Source organism: Hyla sarda, chromosome 5 (genome assembly GCF_029499605.1).
Source record: "Hyla sarda isolate aHylSar1 chromosome 5, aHylSar1.hap1, whole genome shotgun sequence".
Lineage (NCBI taxonomy): Eukaryota > Metazoa > Chordata > Amphibia > Anura > Hylidae > Hyla > Hyla sarda.
In genome coordinates, this window is record NC_079193.1 from 41,457,246 (window position 1) to 41,474,251 (window position 17,006).

Genomic DNA, 17,006 nt, shown 5'->3' on the forward strand with positions numbered 1-17,006 from the left:
TTACTGCACAGAGCACACTTGCTCTGTTTGTAATGACTGGTAATACAGGGGCCAGAGCATTGTTACATCATGCCCCGTCCCATAGACTTGCATTAAGGGGGTGGGCCGTGACGTCACGAGGGGGCGGAGCCGTATCGATGCTCTGGCCCCTGTATTGCCAGTCATTACGCACACAGCAAGTGTGCTCTGTGCAGTAAAGATAGAGGGGTGCCGCAGCGGAGATCTCGGGGGTCCCCAGCAGCGGGACACCGGCGATCTGACATCTTATCCCCTATCCTTTGTATAGGGGATAAGATGTCTAGGGGCGCGGACTACCCCTTTAATGGCATCCTTTTCCATCAGTTTGCATTCATTTGTTAGTATTATGAATGTCCCAATACCGATACCAGGGATTTGCATGGTATCGGGGACTTGTTTAATGTCCCCGATACCAAATCCGATACCTGGAGCAGCGCTCCGCTGCCCCGTTCTCCCGTCCTCATCACAGCCACTGCCCCGTTCTCAATGTGCGGCAACCCTCCAGAAGCAACCGGCATGGACCAATATTCCTGCAGAACAACTTCATCACCATGATGAATTGCTGTGGTTTTGAAGGCCAAAGGAGGCCCAGCGCACTACTAGAGGGGTGTCCTTACTAAAGTGGCCATTTATTGTATGGTCTTTTTATTCAGCGAGTCGTAACATATCGGTTATTCTCCTGTTCCTATGAGACGGATGGCACCTAAACCTTACTCTGCGTCACTAACGTAGATGAAGAACGCATCGCCGAAGCTAAATCAATATATATATGTATTATCCTATTGATTGATCCCTCCTGGAGTCCCAGATAATACACAATAAAAATGAATTGTATAGACACAATGGAAGCGCTTGCCGCTTTCAGCCAGATTCGTTGTAATTATTTTGTATATTCCTGAGGTAAGTAACCACATTGCGGGTGACGGAGGCTTCTATATAGAGAAAAGCAAAATGCATTCGATTTCCCTCCGGAGGGAACATTGATTTTAAAATGTAAAAAATAAAAAAATAAAATAAAAAGTGTAAAAAAAATGGTTTTTCCTTAAATAAAAAAAATATATATATTATAAAATGTCATAGAATGTGATTCAGCATGAAAGCCATTGAGAATCAAAATTGAACCGTGTCATGTGACTGTGATTTGTTATGAACAGCGTTATAGCCAGTTTTCAACTCTTTTATACTTCACTATAGCCCAGTGTTTTCCAAACAGTGTGGATCCAGCTGTTGCAAAACTACAACTCCCAGCATGCCCGGACAGCCGTTGGCTGTCCGGGCATGCTGGGAGTTGTAGTTTTGCAACAGCTGGAGGCACACTGTATGGAAAACACTGCTTTCGGGGGAAAATAATGCAGCTTTACTACTGCAGTGTTCATATTAGGAGTTAGATGTCAGAGTCAGACATCATATTAATGTAATATTGTGACAAATTACTCACCCTGACCCATCTTGCTGACACTTGACCCTGAGCTCTGATTCTGACCTCGGACTCTGAGTCCCAACTCTGTCCCATGACTTTGATACTTTATTTTGACTTTACCTGACTCTGATACCTGGCACCTGATTATAATGCTTGGCTCTTACATGCGAGTGTCAGCTGACTCTGACCTGATTTTGATACTTGACTCTGACCCCTGAAGCTGACATGTGCCTCTGACACCTAACACTAATACCCCACTCTGACACATTTATACTTCACTTGGATGCCTGAAGCTGACATGTGCCTCTTACACCTAACTCTGACTTCTAACATGTAACTTTGACACATTGACACTGATATGTGACTTGATTTGTCACTTTGTTACCTGATACTGACCCCTTACCCTGAATTCTGACTCTACCTGTCATTGATACTTGACTCTGACCGCTAAAACTGATATGTTACTTTGACCCCTGATACTTTACTTTGATACATGATTCTGACCTCTGAAGCTCATATGTAACTCTGACACATGACACCTGACACTGATACCCGTATTTGGCTTTTATACTTGACTCTGACCCCTAAAGCTAACATGTGACCCTGACATGACATTGTAATGTGACTTGATTCCTGACCCCAATACCTTGCCCCTGATACTGACACCTGACTGTGAATTCTGACTTTGATACTTGACTCTGACCCCTGAGGTTGAGATGTGACTCTGATATCTGACTTTGATACTTGACTATGACCCCTGAGGCTGACATGTGACTCTGACCCCTGATCTCTGACTCTAACCCCTGAAGCTAACATGTGACTCTGACCTGACATGACATTGACTCTGACCTGACATGCGACTTGATTCGTGACTCTGATATGACACTTCCCTTGATTCTGACACTTGACACTAAATTCTGACTTTAATACCTGATTTTAATACTTGACTCAGACCCTTAAATCTGACATGTGACTCTGACATCTGACTTGGATACTTGATTCTAACCCCTGAAGCTGATATGTGACTCTGACACCAGAATTTTATACTCCACTTTAAAACCTTAAAGAGTACCTGTCATCATCTAAACTTTCCCTGATCCCCCTCCCCGTCTGTCCCTTACTCTAACTATGCCTATCCCTGTGTTTTTTGAGGTTTAAAACGCTGTGGAAATACCTTTTTTTTATCCCTCTTCATTAGCTCAGGAGCACTCATTAGCTCAGGAGGGGTGGAAGGAGGCGGGTCCCGGCAGGCATGATGTCACATGAAGCCTGGCCGGGACTCTGCTTCTGCCAGTCTTCCTGTATGCTGCTCTCCCTCTGCAGCAGTGTTTCCCAACCAGGGTACCTCCAGCTGTTGCAAAACTACAACTCCCAGCATGCCCAGACAGCCAACAGCTGTCCGGGCATTCTGGGAGTTGTAGTTTTGCAACAGCTGGAGGCATCCTGGTTGGGAAACACTGCTCTGCAGTGTGCATACAGACTAAGTACAGGGGAGGGACGGCAGCCTCTATCTCTCTTTCTCTCCTGTGTCTCTCTGCACTAAAAAGTCACTGCTGAGAACCAGGGGTGGTGGGAGCAATTACAGAGGCAGTAATTAAGATGAATGTCAGGGGGGGGGGCACTGAGCAGGGAGCGCAGTGAGATAATACAATGTATAAGATAACGTGTGGTGAGGGGCAGGGAGAACACAGAGCAGGGGGAGGGGGAGGTGATTGGCTGTTATATGAGAGGCATGTGCAGGCTTGTAGCTCACAGGCTGGGAGCGAGTCCTGAGCTGAGAGTACAGAACTTCCGGTGGAAGGACCAGAGCCCTTTCAGCATTAGTCCTAAAAGCTGTACAATTACTATGTAAAGCATAGGAAGCTGCCTGCAGACCAGGCATAGAAGAGAGACCCCTAGTGGCCAAAAGTATAAAATGAAAAAACTGGTATAAATATGAATATTGGTTAATGAAGATATATTACAATATCTCTTCATCAATGATTATGAACAACATATTAAAAGTTTTTGTTGATGACAGGTACTCTTTAAGCTGACATGTGCCTCTAAACTCCTACTACTAAACTCTCATCACTGTCATGTAACTTTGACACGAGTCAGACATTGATAGGTGACTTGATTTGTGACTCTGATACCTGACGATGCCCCTGATACTGACACCTGATTGTGAATTCTGACTTTGATACTTGACTCTGAGCCCTGAGGTTGACATGTGACTCTGATATCTGACTTTGATACTTGACTATGACCCCCTAAGGCTGACATGTGACTCTGACCTCTGATCTCTGACCCCTGATCTTTTACATTAAGAACATGACTCTTGACTTTGACATGTAACATTGACTCTGATGTATGACTTTAACACCACACTTCAGTACATTACTTCAAATAGACATAGTATTAAATGATAAAATTCTGCCTGCAGCCACCGCCAGGGAGAGGATAGGAGCTTACTGCATAATGTCAGTACATTAATACTTTAACTCAATAATAACACAGGACACAATAAGAGCTGCACCAAATGGTGACCACAGGACCAATCTGGGCTTTATGGCAGAGTGGCCAGAAAGAAGCCTCTCCGCAGTAAGAGACACATGAAGGCCACCTGGAGTTTACAAAAAAAAAAAACATCTAAAGGTCTCACAGACTGCGTGAAACTAGATTCCTTGGTCTGATGTAACCAAGACTGAACTTTTTGCCTCAATTCTAAGCATCATATCTGGGGGACACCAGGCACTGCCCATCACCTGCCCAATACCATCCCTACAGTGATCATGGTGGGGGCAGCATCATGTCCGGGGGAAACCAGGCACTGCCCATCACCTGCCCAATACCATCCCTACAGTGATCATGGTGAGGGCAGCATCATGTCTGGAGGAAACCAGGCACTGCCCATCACCTGCCCAATACCATCTCTACAGTGAAGTATGGTGGGGGCAGCACTGCCCATCACCTGCCCAATACCATCCCTACAGTGATCATGGTGGGGCAGTATCATGTCTGGAGGAAACCAGGCACTGCCCATCGCCTGCCCAATACCATCCCTACAGTGATCATGGTGGGGGCAGCATCATGTCTGGGGGAAACCAGGCACTGCCCATCACCTGCCCAAAACCATCCCTACAGTGATCATGGTGGGGGCAGCATCATGTCTGGAGGAAACCAGGCACTACCCATCACCTGCCCAAAACCATCCCTACAGTGATCATGGTGGGGGCAGCATCATGTCTGGAGGAAACCAGGCACTGCCCATCACCTGCCCAATACCATCCCTACAGTGATCATGGTGGGGGCATCATCATGTCTGGAGGAAACCAAGCACTGCCCATCACCTGCCCAATACCATCCCTACAGTGAAGCATGGTGGGGGCAGCATCATGTCTGGAGGAAACCAAGCACTGCCCATCACCTGCCCAATACCATCCCTACAGTGATAATGGTGGGGGCCGCATCATGTCTGGGGGAAACCAGGCACTGCCCATCACCTGCCCAATACCATCCCTACAGTGAACATGGTCGGGGCAGAATCATGTCTGGAGGAAACCAGGCACTGCCCATCACCTGCCCAATACCATCCCTACAGTGATCATGGTGGGGGCAGCATCATGTCTGGAGGAAACCAGGCACTGCCCATCACCTGCCCAATACCATCCCTACAGTGATCATGGTGGGGGCAGCATCATGTCCGGGGGAAACCAGGCACTGCCCATCACCTGCCCAATACCATCCCTACAGTGATCATGGTGAGGGCAGCATCATGTCTGGAGGAAACCAGGCACTGCCCATCACCTGCCCAATACCATCTCTACAGTGAAGTATGGTGGGGGCAGCACTGCCCATCACCTGCCCAATACCATCCCTACAGTGATAATGGTGGGGGCCGCATCATGTCTGGAGGAAACCAGGCACTGCCCATCACCTGCCCAATACCATCCCTACAGTGAACATGGTCGGGGCAGAATCATGTCTGGAGGAAACCAGGCACTGCCCATCACCTGCCCAATACCATCCCTACAGTGATCATGGTGGGGGCAGCATCATGTCTGGAGGAAACCAGGCACTGCCCATCACCTGCCCAATACCATCCCTACAGTGATCATGGTGGGGGCAGCATCATGTCCGGGGGAAACCAGGCACTGCCCATCACCTGCCCAATACCATCCCTACAGTGCTCATGGTGAGGGCAGCATCATGTCTGGAGGAAACCAGGCACTGCCCATCACCTGCCCAATACCATCTCTACAGTGAAGTATGGTGGGGGCAGCACTGCCCATCACCTGCCCAATACCATCCCTACAGTGATCATGGTGGGGCAGTATCATGTCTGGAGGAAACCAGGCACTGCCCATCGCCTGCCCAATACCATCCCTACAGTGATCATGGTGGGGGCAGCATCATGTCTGGGGGAAACCAGGCACTGCCCATCACCTGCCCAAAACCATCTCTACAGTGATCATGGTGGGGGCAGCATCATGTCTGGAGGAAACCAGGCACTGCCCAACACCTGCCCAATACCATCCCTACAGTGATCATGGTGGGGGCAGCATCATGTCTGGAGGAAACCAGGCACTGCCCATCACCTGCCCAATACCATCCCTACAGTGATCATGGTGGGGCAGCATCATGTCTGGAGGAAACCAAGCACTGCCCATCACCTGCCCAATACCATCCCTACAGTGAAGCATGGTGGGGGCAGCATCATGTCTGGAGGAAACCAAGCACTGCCCATCACCTGCCCAATACCATCCCTACAGTGATAATGGTGGGGGCCGCATCATGTCTGGAGGAAACCAGGCACTGCCCATCACCTGCCCAATACCATCCCTACAGTGAACATGGTGGGGGCAGAATCATGTCTGGAGGAAACCAGGCACTGCCCATCACCTGCCCAATACCATCCCTACAGTGATCATGGTGGGGGCAGCATCATGTCTGGAGGAAACAAGGTACTGCCCATCACCTGCCCAATACCATCCCTACAGTTATCATGGTGGGGGCAGCATCATGTCTGGAGAAAACCATGCACTGCCCATCACCTGCCCAATACCATACCTACAGTGATCATGGTGGGGGCAGCATCATGTCTGGGGGAAACCATGCACTCCCCATCACCTGCCCAATACCATCCCTACAGTGATCATGGTGGGGGCAGCATCTTGTCTGGAGGAAACCAGGTACTGCCCATCACCTGCCCAATACCATCTCTACAGTGATCATGGTGGGGGCAGCATCATGTCTGGAGGAAACCAGGCACTGCCCATCACCTGCCCAATACCATCCCTACAGTGATCATGGTGGGGCAGTATCATGTCTGGAGGAAACCAGGCACTGCCCATCACCTGCCCAATACCATCTCTACAGTGATCATGGTGGGGGCAGCATCATGTCTGGAGGAAACAAGGTACTGCCCATCACCTGCCCAATACCATCCCTACAGTGATCATGGTGGGGGCAGCATCATGTCTGGAGGAAACCAGGCACTGCCCATCATCTGCCCAATACCATCCCTACAGTGATCATGGTGGGGGCGGCATCATGTCTGGGGGAAACCAGGCACTGCCCATCACCTGCCCAATACCATCCCTACAGTGATCATGGTGGGGCAGCATCATGTCTGGAGGAAACCAGGCACTGCCCATCACCTGCCCAATACCATCTCTACAGTGATCATGGTGGGGGCAGCATCATGTCTGGAGGAAACCAGGCACTGCCCATCACCTGCCTAATACCATCCCTACAGGGAAGTATGGTGGGGGCAGCACTGCCCATCACCTGCCCAATACCATCTCTACAGTGATCATGGTGGGGGCAGCATCATATCTGGAGGAAACCAGGCACTGCCCACCACCTGCCCAATACCATCCCTGCAGTGATCATGGTGGGGGCAGCATCATGTCTGGAGGAAACCAGGCACTGCCCATCATCTGCCCAATACCATCCCTACAGTGATCATGGTGGGGGCGGCATCATGTCTGGGGGAAACCAGGCACTGCCCATCACCTGCCCAATACCATCCCTACAGTGATCATGGTGGGGCAGCATCATGTCTGGAGGAAACCAGGCACTGCCCATCACCTGCCCAATACCATCTCTACAGTGATCATGGTGGGGGCAGCATCATGTCTGGAGGAAACCAGGCACTGCCCATCACCTGCCTAATACCATCCCTACAGGGAAGTATGGTGAGAGCAGCATCATACTGTATTTTTTTTGTTTTTGTTTTTTAGAGGTGGGGACAGGAACACTGGTCTGGGTTGAGGAAAAGCTGAATGGAGCAAATTCAGATATATTCTTAATAAAAACCTGATACAGGGCGCTGTGGACCTCAGACTGGGGTGAAGATTCTCCTTCCAACAAGACCATGGGGGAGATTTAGCAAAACCTGTGTAGAGGAAGAACGGTGCAGTTTCCCATGGCAACCAATCAGATCACTTCTTTCATTTTTCACAGGCCTTTTTTTTTTTAAATGAAAGAAGCGATCTGATTGGTCACTATGGGCAACTGCATAACTCTTCCTCTACCCAGGTTTTGATAAATCTCCCCCAGTAACCCTAATAACATAGCTAAGACAACACAGGGGAAGCTTAGGGACAACTCTGTGAATGTCCTTGAGTGGCCCAGACAGAGCCCTGACTTGAACCCAATAGAACATCTCTGGAGAGACCTGAAAATGGCTTCCACCGACAGTCCGCATCTAAGCTGATCACTGAATACATTTTATTTATCATTTTTATTATTTTAGCCACAACATAACAAAATGTAACAAAAATACAAGGATCTGATGTCTTTATAAATGCATGTTTCCCAACTGGGGTGCCCCCAGCTGTTGCAAAACTACAACTCCTAGCATGCCCGGACAGCCGAAGGCTGTCCGGGCATGCTGGGAGTTGCAGTTTTGCAACAGCTGGAGGCACCCTGGTTGGGAAACACTTTTATAAATAGAGGAGAACCATTGCAAATTGATGATTGGATCACAGCCAACCCTATAATAGGACATGATAGAGCACCGGAGTTTAATAAATCCGTTTATTTTCATACTTAGAGCTGGCGCACGTATAATAATTCCCGCTATTTCCTCAATGACAACCACCTGTTTGTTTTGCAGACGTCCCGCGATTTGGCTTGTTTTATCCAGTTCGATAATGTCAACGTTTATTATGGCATGCAGTACAAGGCGAAGTACAAAGCCCCCACCGATCACTGCTTCGTCCTGAAGGTATGTCACCGGCGTAAACTAAGGGATCAAGATCAACGTATCCAGCTCTTATAGCGTCTTAGGTTATTGGCCCCGCCAATGGATGTTTTTTTTAATTCCACATGGGGCTCAGTTTTAGTTTTCACATCTACTCCTCAGCTGTTCCTTTACCGTGAATAATTACAGCAGAGGAGGGATAGTTTAGACCCTAAAATTATAAGTGGGGTCATGGGGGACAATGGAGTCTTATGGTAGAAAAAAAACACTGTGCGACACTTACATGCAGGGCTGGATCAAGGATGGTGAAGACGATGGTGGCTTAACATGTGTGGCTAACTTAAAGGGGTACTCCGGTGGAAAACAATGAAAAAAAAATAAAAAAAATTCAAATAAACTGGTACCAGAAAGTTAAACAGAATTGTACATTTCTTCTATTTCAAAATCGGAACCCTTACAGTACTTATCAGCTGCTGTATGCTCTAGAGGAAGTTGAGTTGTTCTTTTCAGTCTGACCACTCTCAGGAACTGTCCAGAGCAGGAGAGGATTGCTATGGGGATTTGTTCCTACTCTGGACAGTTCCCGACACGGACAGGGGCGGCAGCAGAGAGCACTGTGGTCAGACAGAAAAGAACAATTCAAATTCACCTTCCTCATGAATTTACAGCAGCTGATAAGTACTAGAAGGATTAAGATTATTTAATAGAACTAGTTTACAAATGTGTTGTGATATAAATATAGTATTTATATGGACCAGTCCTCTAAAGTACTAAAGATCTATAGATAAAGAATAGATGGAAGGTAGTATGGATGACTGTATATAGACAATTTATTAATTATAAGTAATATATGTCGTCACCTTTAGCAGGGCCCTTGCGTGGGGTAAACGGCAATGCAAGTTAATAACAATGGAATAAAATAAAAGGTAGCAATAAAATAATATAATAATATTAACATATCAATAAGCGATATATTAACACAACGCTCTTCAGGCATCCCAGCTTACTTATCCATCCATTCATTTATCCACTACCACTACTATTGGCACTACATCACCAACGAACTGTATTTTAAGAACTGTACCACCAATGAACTAAGTACAAAAAGTATACAAACATATGAACTATATCACCTACGGATCTTATGAACTACAATACTAAAGGACTAAGTGCAATAAGCAAACTGACATTTTTATTGATATATTAATATTATAATATTATTATATTATTTTATTGCTACCTTTTATTTTATTCCATTGTTATTAACTTGCATTGCCGTTCACCCCACGCAAGGGCCCTGCTAAAGGTGACGACATATATTACTTATAATTAATAAATTGTCTATATACAGTCATCCATACCACTTTCTATCTATTCTTTATCTATAGATCTTTCGTACTTTAGAGGACTGGTCCATATAAATACTATATTTATATCACAATACTTTTTTTTAGCTATAGGCCTTTTTGGGTGAAGGTAACACCGCTAACCTCAAGTACTTATCCTATATCCTAGGTGAGCTACACATACTATATAGTTTACAAATGTGTTTAACTTTCTGGAACCAGCTGATTTGAAAACATTTGTTTTCCAGTGTACCCCTTTAAGTGTATGATGTTTCTTAAAACTCCCCCCCCCCCCAAACAGATGATGTCGGTAGAAAGAAGGATCCAGCACGTTGTATTTTACCTACCCGACCCTATTGTTCTCGAAGAGTTAAGTAACCATTTGAGGAGTCTGGCAGCGGCTTGCCTCTTCTCTCTCCATTCAGTAGACATAAACGCCAACCCAATGTTCATGTAACAGTAAAACAAAAACAAAAATACACTTTAGTCAGTGCAATATATAATAGTAGTAATATTTATTGTAGTTATAACTCATAAAACTGATGATGTGCACATAGCTGCCAGTCAGATAATAATTCAACAACTACTTTCACCTATGACCCCATAAAAATACCAATTGGCTGAGATAAGCAGCTACCTGATATTTCTGACAGCAATGATCTCCATGAGAAACGAAGGATTGGCGCGGTAAAAGTCCAGATGGTTCACCCCTCGATGCCTGGGGGAAGCCGAGTCGTCCTATACACATTACACTGTTGGCAGATCAGGTCAGTTTTAGCAGTGATGGCAGTCAATACATTCTGCTGACCTTGTTCACATTAAGTTCGTCCGGGTTTATTACATCTGACATTACTTGTCTCTCACTTCTAATAAATCATATGCACTGGACCCCACATAACCGCAGAGGGGGCTGCGCTTAGCGACAAATCTATCTGACCTTGATTTACGTCTGCTGAGTGTTACACAAAACAGATTACCATAATTCCTTTTGGTACTTCCTGACACATGTTTGTCATATTTCTAATTTAGCTTCGAGTTCAAGCATCATTCGCTATAATCCGATCCTTTTATCTGCAAAGTTTATAAGTAGGAGTCAAATTAGGCAGAAATATTCCAGAGGATAGTCTGCCATCTGCTGGTGAAAGTGGGGAAAATACAGCTGGTTTATTATTTATATTATTAAAGGGGTATTCCAGGCAAAAACTTTTTTTTATATATCAACTGGCTCCTGAAAGTTAAACAGATTTGTAAATTACTTCTATTAAAAAAACTTAATCCTTCCAATAGTTATTAGCTTCTGAAGTTTTCTGTCTAACTGCTCAATGATGATGTCACGTCCCGGGAGCTGTGCATGATGGGAGAATATCCCCATAGGAGCTGGACAGCTCCCGGGACGTGAGTCATCAGAAAGCAGTTAGACAGAAAACAGCAACTCAACTTCAGAAGCTAATAACTATTGGAAGGATTAAGATTTTTTAATAGAAGTAAATAACAAATCTGTTTAACTTTCCGGAGCCAGTTGATATATAAAATAAAAGTTTTTGCCTGGAATACCCCTTTAATTTAATTATTTATATAGTTCTTTTGATTATTAATGTTGTAATAATATTATTATTTTAATTATATGTTATTATTATTGTTGTTATAATTATTATTATTATAATTTTATTTATATTTTATTTTATTATTATTTTAGTTTTATTTTATTATTATTATTATTATTATTATTATTATCATTTTAATTATATGTTATTATTATTGTAATAATTATAATTTTATTTATATTTTATTATTATTATTATTATTATTTTACTTATTTTTTTATTATTATTATTATTGTTGTTATTACTGTTGTTGTTATTATTAATAGTAATAATAAAATAATAATAACAATAATAAATATATTATTATTATTATTATTGATAATAATAATAATTTTATTATTGATTTTACATCACATACAGATTCATTAGTATACAGAGGAAAGATTATACACAGTATGATACACATACTTTTTTAGAGTTTCCCAACCAGGGTGCCTCCAGTTGTTGCAAAACTACAACTCCCAGCATGCCCGGACAGCCAAAGGCTGTCCGGGCATGCTGGGAGTTGTAGTTTTGCAACAGCTGGAGCCCCCCTGGTTAGGTAACACTGACATCAGCAGAGAATATTTAAGGAAAGACGTCTATATAAGACTTCAAAAATCGAAATTATATTTACCATATCTTAGTTTTATGTACACGGGTTGATAATATGGCCACCATCACAGCTTTGATACAACGTCTCACCTTTCTTTCTTTGGGACCTGAAAGGCTGATCTGCTGTAGTGTATCAATATGAGTGCAAGGAATGTATTACGTACTTGCCTATTAGTCTAGAAAAGTAAGGTGACGATACCTGTAGGAGCTGCAATGGTGTGGCCACTTAAAGGGGTATTCCAGGAAAAAACTTTTTTATATATAACAACTGGCTCCAGAAAGTTAAACAGATTTGTAAATGACTTATATTAAAGGAGTAGTCCAGTGGTGACTCAGTGGTGAGCAACTTATCCCCTATCCTAAGGATAGGGGATAAGTTGCAGATCGCGGGGGGGTCCAACCGCTGGGGCCCCCTGCGATCTCCTGTACGGAGCCCCAACAGCCCGCGGGAAGGGGGCGTGTCGACCTCCGCACGAGGCGGCGTCCGACACGCCACCTCAATGCAACTCTATGGCAGAGTCGAAGAGCTGCCTTCTGCAATCTCCGGCTCTGCCATAGAGATGTATTGAGGGGGCGTGTCGGCCGCCGCCTCGTGCGGGGGTCGACACCCGCTATCTCGGCGGAGAGCCGGGGCCCCGTACAGAGAGATCGCAGGGGGCCCCAGCGGTCGGACCCCCGCAATCTCAAACTTATCCCCTATCCTTAGGATAGGGGATAAGTTTTTCACCACTGGACTACCCCATTAAAAAAATCTTAATCCTTTCAGTACTTATGAGCTGCTGAAGTTGAGTTGTTCTTTTCTGTCTGAGTGCTCTCTGATGACACCTTTCTTGGGAACTGTCCAGAGTAGAAGCGAATCCCCATAGCAAACCTCTTCTACTCTGTGCAGTTCCCGAGACAAGCAGAGATGTCGGCAGAGAGCACTGTTGCCAGACAGAAAAGAACAACTCAACTTCAGCAGCTGATAATTAATGGAAGGATTAAGATTTTTTTTTATAGAAGTAATTTACAAATCTGTTTAACTTTCTGGAGCCAGTTGATATAAAAAAAAAAATACACGTTTGTTTTTCCTGGAATACCCCTTGAAAGGGGTGTTGCGGCCTTAGACATCGTATCCCCTATTCTTTGGATAGGGGATAGGTTGTCTAAGGCCGGAATATCCCTTTAAAGGGGTAGTCCATTTTTCCAACTCAATTTGAAATACTCTCTTATGTGTGCACTGTCTATTCATTCTGCGGACACAGGAATTTGAATTTCTGCTATGTGAACAGTGTAGAAGAATCCCATTGAAATCAATGGCACTCTGCTGCTGCGGAATCTCTGTGCAGAATTCCAATCCAGAATTCCGCACGGAAATTACATTGTGTGAACCCGGCCTTATGGTAGCCAGTGATTGACATTGAAATTGATCTTTGCCCCTAGAGTGAATCCAAGCTGTCAAATATGTGCTTGAGAGGGTGTTTGGGCAATTGACAGCAACTAAGCCACGTACCATATGTTACAGATTGTTTTTTTATTAATTATGTTTGCAGCATCCACAAATTCAAAAGGAATCCCAATACATAAAATACCTGTGCTGTGATGACCCATGGGTGCTCCACCAGTGGGTGACTGGAATAAGAATAGCAAAGGTAAGAGAAGGAAGGACCCTTCAACAAATCCAGATACTTAAAGGGGTACTCCGGTGGAATTATTATTTTTTTTTTTAAATCAACTGGTGCCAGAAAGTTAAACAGATTTGTAAATTACTTCTATTAAAAAATATTTGTCCTTCCAGCACTTATTAGCAGCTGTATGCCACAGAGAAAATTCCTTTCTTTTTTTGTCTTGTCCACAGTGCTCTCTGCTGACACCTCTGTCCGTGTCAGACACTGTCCAGAGCAGCATAGGTTTGCTATGGGGCTTTTCTCCTGCTCTGGACCAGTTCCTGATAAAGGCATCAGGTTGTCAGCAGAGAGCACTGGAGACAAGACAAAAAAGAAATTCAAAAAGAAAAGCATTTCCTCTGTAGCATTCAGCTGCTAATAAGTACTGGAAGGACAAATATTTTTTAATAGAAGTAATTTACAAATCTGTTTAACCTTCTGGCACCAGTTGATTTAATCGGAGTACCCCTTTAAAGAAGCATTCTTATATAGTGCAGAATATGTTTTATTAGAGAAAATGGAGAGGTTCTTGTGTAGATCTTCTCCTTACCGGTGTTGGCTTATGTGGCAGGCAAGGGATAGGCTTCGTTTTGGATGCTCACATAGGGGGAGATTTATCAAAATCTGTCCAGAGGAAAAGTTGCTAAGTTGCCCAGTTGCCCATAGCAACCAGATCTCTTTTTTTCATTTTTTTAAAGGTCTCTGCAATTGGAGCATTTGGATTGGTTACTATGGGCAACTGAGCAACTTTTCCTTTGCACAGGTTTTGATAAATCTCCTCCAAAAATCCCTGAAATGATTTCATAATGCAGCCTGCATTTAGCATGAATCCTTTGGCTGGGGATGGGGTGTTTGATTATTTCAGCTGGTCATCTCATTAAAGGGGTTATCCAGGGAAAGACTTTTTATATATATATATATATATATATATATATATATATATATATATATATATATAGTCGTAGTAATATGCAGCACACCAAAATCTAGTGCAAAGTGCTTTTTATTCCATGAAGTACAAAAGCGACATTTCGCCGGCCTCACGCCAGCATTCTCAAGTGAGAATTGAGAATGCTGGCGTGAGGCCGGCGAAACGTCGCTTTTGTACTTCATGGAATAAAAAGCACTTTGCACTAGATTTTGGTGTGCTGCATATTACTACGACTATTACCAAGGAACCAGAGGACCGTGGCTCCAGCATGCGTGCACCCTACCTACAGACCCTCATTTTTCTCGATGTGCTGCTTATTTTTGGATTTTATATATATATATATATATATATATATATATATATATATCTCTCTCAACTGGCTCCAGAAAGTTAAATAGATTTGTAAATTACTTCTATTCAAAAAATCCTCATCCTTTCAGTACTTATGAGCTGCTGAAGTTGAGTTGTTCTTTTCTGTCTAAATGCTCTCTCATGACACGTGTCTCTGGAACTGTCCAGAGTAGAAGCAAATCCCCATAGCAAACCTCTTCTACTCTGTGCAGTTCCCGAGACAAGCAGAGATGTCAGCAGAGAGCATTGTTGCCAGACAGAAAAGAAAAACTCAACTTCAGCAGCTGATAATTATTAGAATTATTAAGATTTTTTAATAGAAGTGATTTACAAATATGTTTAACTTTCTGGAGCCAGTTGATTTTATATATATATATATATATATATAAAAAAAGTTTTTTCCTGGAATACCCCTTTAAGCTTCTAGTGCTGGAGATCACCCAAGTGGACTCCTTAGGCTCATAAGTAAGTAGGATTTTTACAGCATTTTTCCCATGTTTTTACTGCAATTTAGCTGTATTTGCAGCGGTTTTCTGAAAACATGGTTGAAAATGACATGTTTTTATCATATTTTGTACAGCTGCGATACAATATCTCCATTTTTGCCATGATTTGGGGAAAATCACAGGAAGTCAAAGTCTAATATCCTGTCACTCCCAATAAACTTACTGTTTATGAGTCAGACTGGTAATCACAAGACCCATTTACAGTAATGAAACACATAGATGCAGCTGTGCTGGGAAAAAACAAATGGCGCTGTACGACTAGTGATGGTGAGTGCGCATGATATGTGGGGGGAAAAAACACTACAAAACTTGGAGTGCTTCTTTAGGTACATAGTATCCTGCACATATTTGTTGCCGCAGATTTGAAGCTCTGTTCGGTCATATAGTTTACATTGAAATCTGCAGCTTCAAATCCTGCGCAGAATAACGTACATGTGAATAGACCCTGAAAGTGGTTGCCCAGAATTAGAAAAACAGCAAGACACCAGTCCTTAAATTTTAGCTGTTGCAAAACTACAACTCCCAGCATGCCCGGACAGCCGTTGGCTGTCCGGGCATGCTGGGAGTTGTAGTTTTGCAATAGCTGGAGGGCCACGGTTTGGTGACCACTGGGCTACATTGTAGTCTGGAGGCCGTCACTGTCCAAATTGCTAGCCAAACAGAAGTGACTACTTGCCAGCTGTGATAAACATGAATTTGAGTGTTTTCTGAGCAGTTTTAACTTTATTCTTGTTTCCAGTACGGGAAAACCTTATATGACAACTATAAAGCTGCCGTCCAAAAGGCTGGCCTGGCTTCCCATTGGTCTTCCCTTAGCAATCCATCAGTACAAGGCACAGCGGGTAAATATACTATAATACATAGTTGCTCACTTGTTACATTATTGTTGTTAAAGGGGTTATCCAGAAAAAAAACTTTTTTTAATAAATAAATATATATATATATATATATATATATATATATATCAACTGACTCCAGAAAGTTAAACAGATTTGTAAATTACTTCTATTAAAAAATCTTAATCCTTTCAGTACTTATGAGCTGCTGAAGTTTAGTTGTTCTTTTCTAAGTGCTCTCTGATGACGCCTGTCTCGGGATCCGCCCAGTTCAGAAGCAAATCCCCATAGCAAACCTCTTCTACTCTGTGCAGTTCCCGAGACAAGCAGAGATGTCAGCAGAGAGCACTGTTGCCCGACAGAAAAGAACAACTCAACTTCAGCAGCTGATAATTATTGAAAGGATTAAGATTTTTTTAATAGAATTAATTTACAAATATATTTAACTTTCTGGAGCCAGTTGATATATAAAATAAAGTTTTTTTTTCCTGGAATACCCCTTTAAAAGTTTTGATCGGCCAAAGTCTCAGTGCTGAGACCTCCCCACTGATCTTTAAATATA

General features: G+C 43.5%; 2 protein-coding genes across 4 annotated transcripts in view; one reads left to right on the forward strand and one right to left on the reverse strand.

Moving 5' to 3' along the window:
• The window catches only part of LOC130273096 (uncharacterized), a 219,481-nt gene extending 209,018 nt beyond the window's left edge, over window positions 1-10,463 (reverse strand). Inside the window, exon 1 of one of the 2 annotated variants that reach the window (XM_056519343.1) lies at window positions 10,324-10,463. The gene's annotated coding sequence lies outside the window, so the exon portion shown is untranslated. Of the gene's footprint in view, window positions 1-7,762; window positions 7,789-10,323 lie in introns of those variants that run through there. The other variant, XM_056519344.1, reaches the window with a different exon arrangement.
• APBB1IP (amyloid beta precursor protein binding family B member 1 interacting protein) overlaps window positions 1-17,006 on the forward strand; it is a 131,584-nt gene that overhangs the window by 106,859 nt on the left and 7,719 nt on the right. For both annotated transcript variants that reach the window (XM_056519347.1, XM_056519348.1), the window contains 3 exons: window positions 8,544-8,654; window positions 13,707-13,805; window positions 16,348-16,450. In XM_056519347.1, the coding sequence (XP_056375322.1) occupies window positions 8,544-8,654; window positions 13,707-13,805; window positions 16,348-16,450 (313 nt within the window). The remainder of the gene's footprint in view (window positions 1-8,543; window positions 8,655-13,706; window positions 13,806-16,347; window positions 16,451-17,006) is intronic.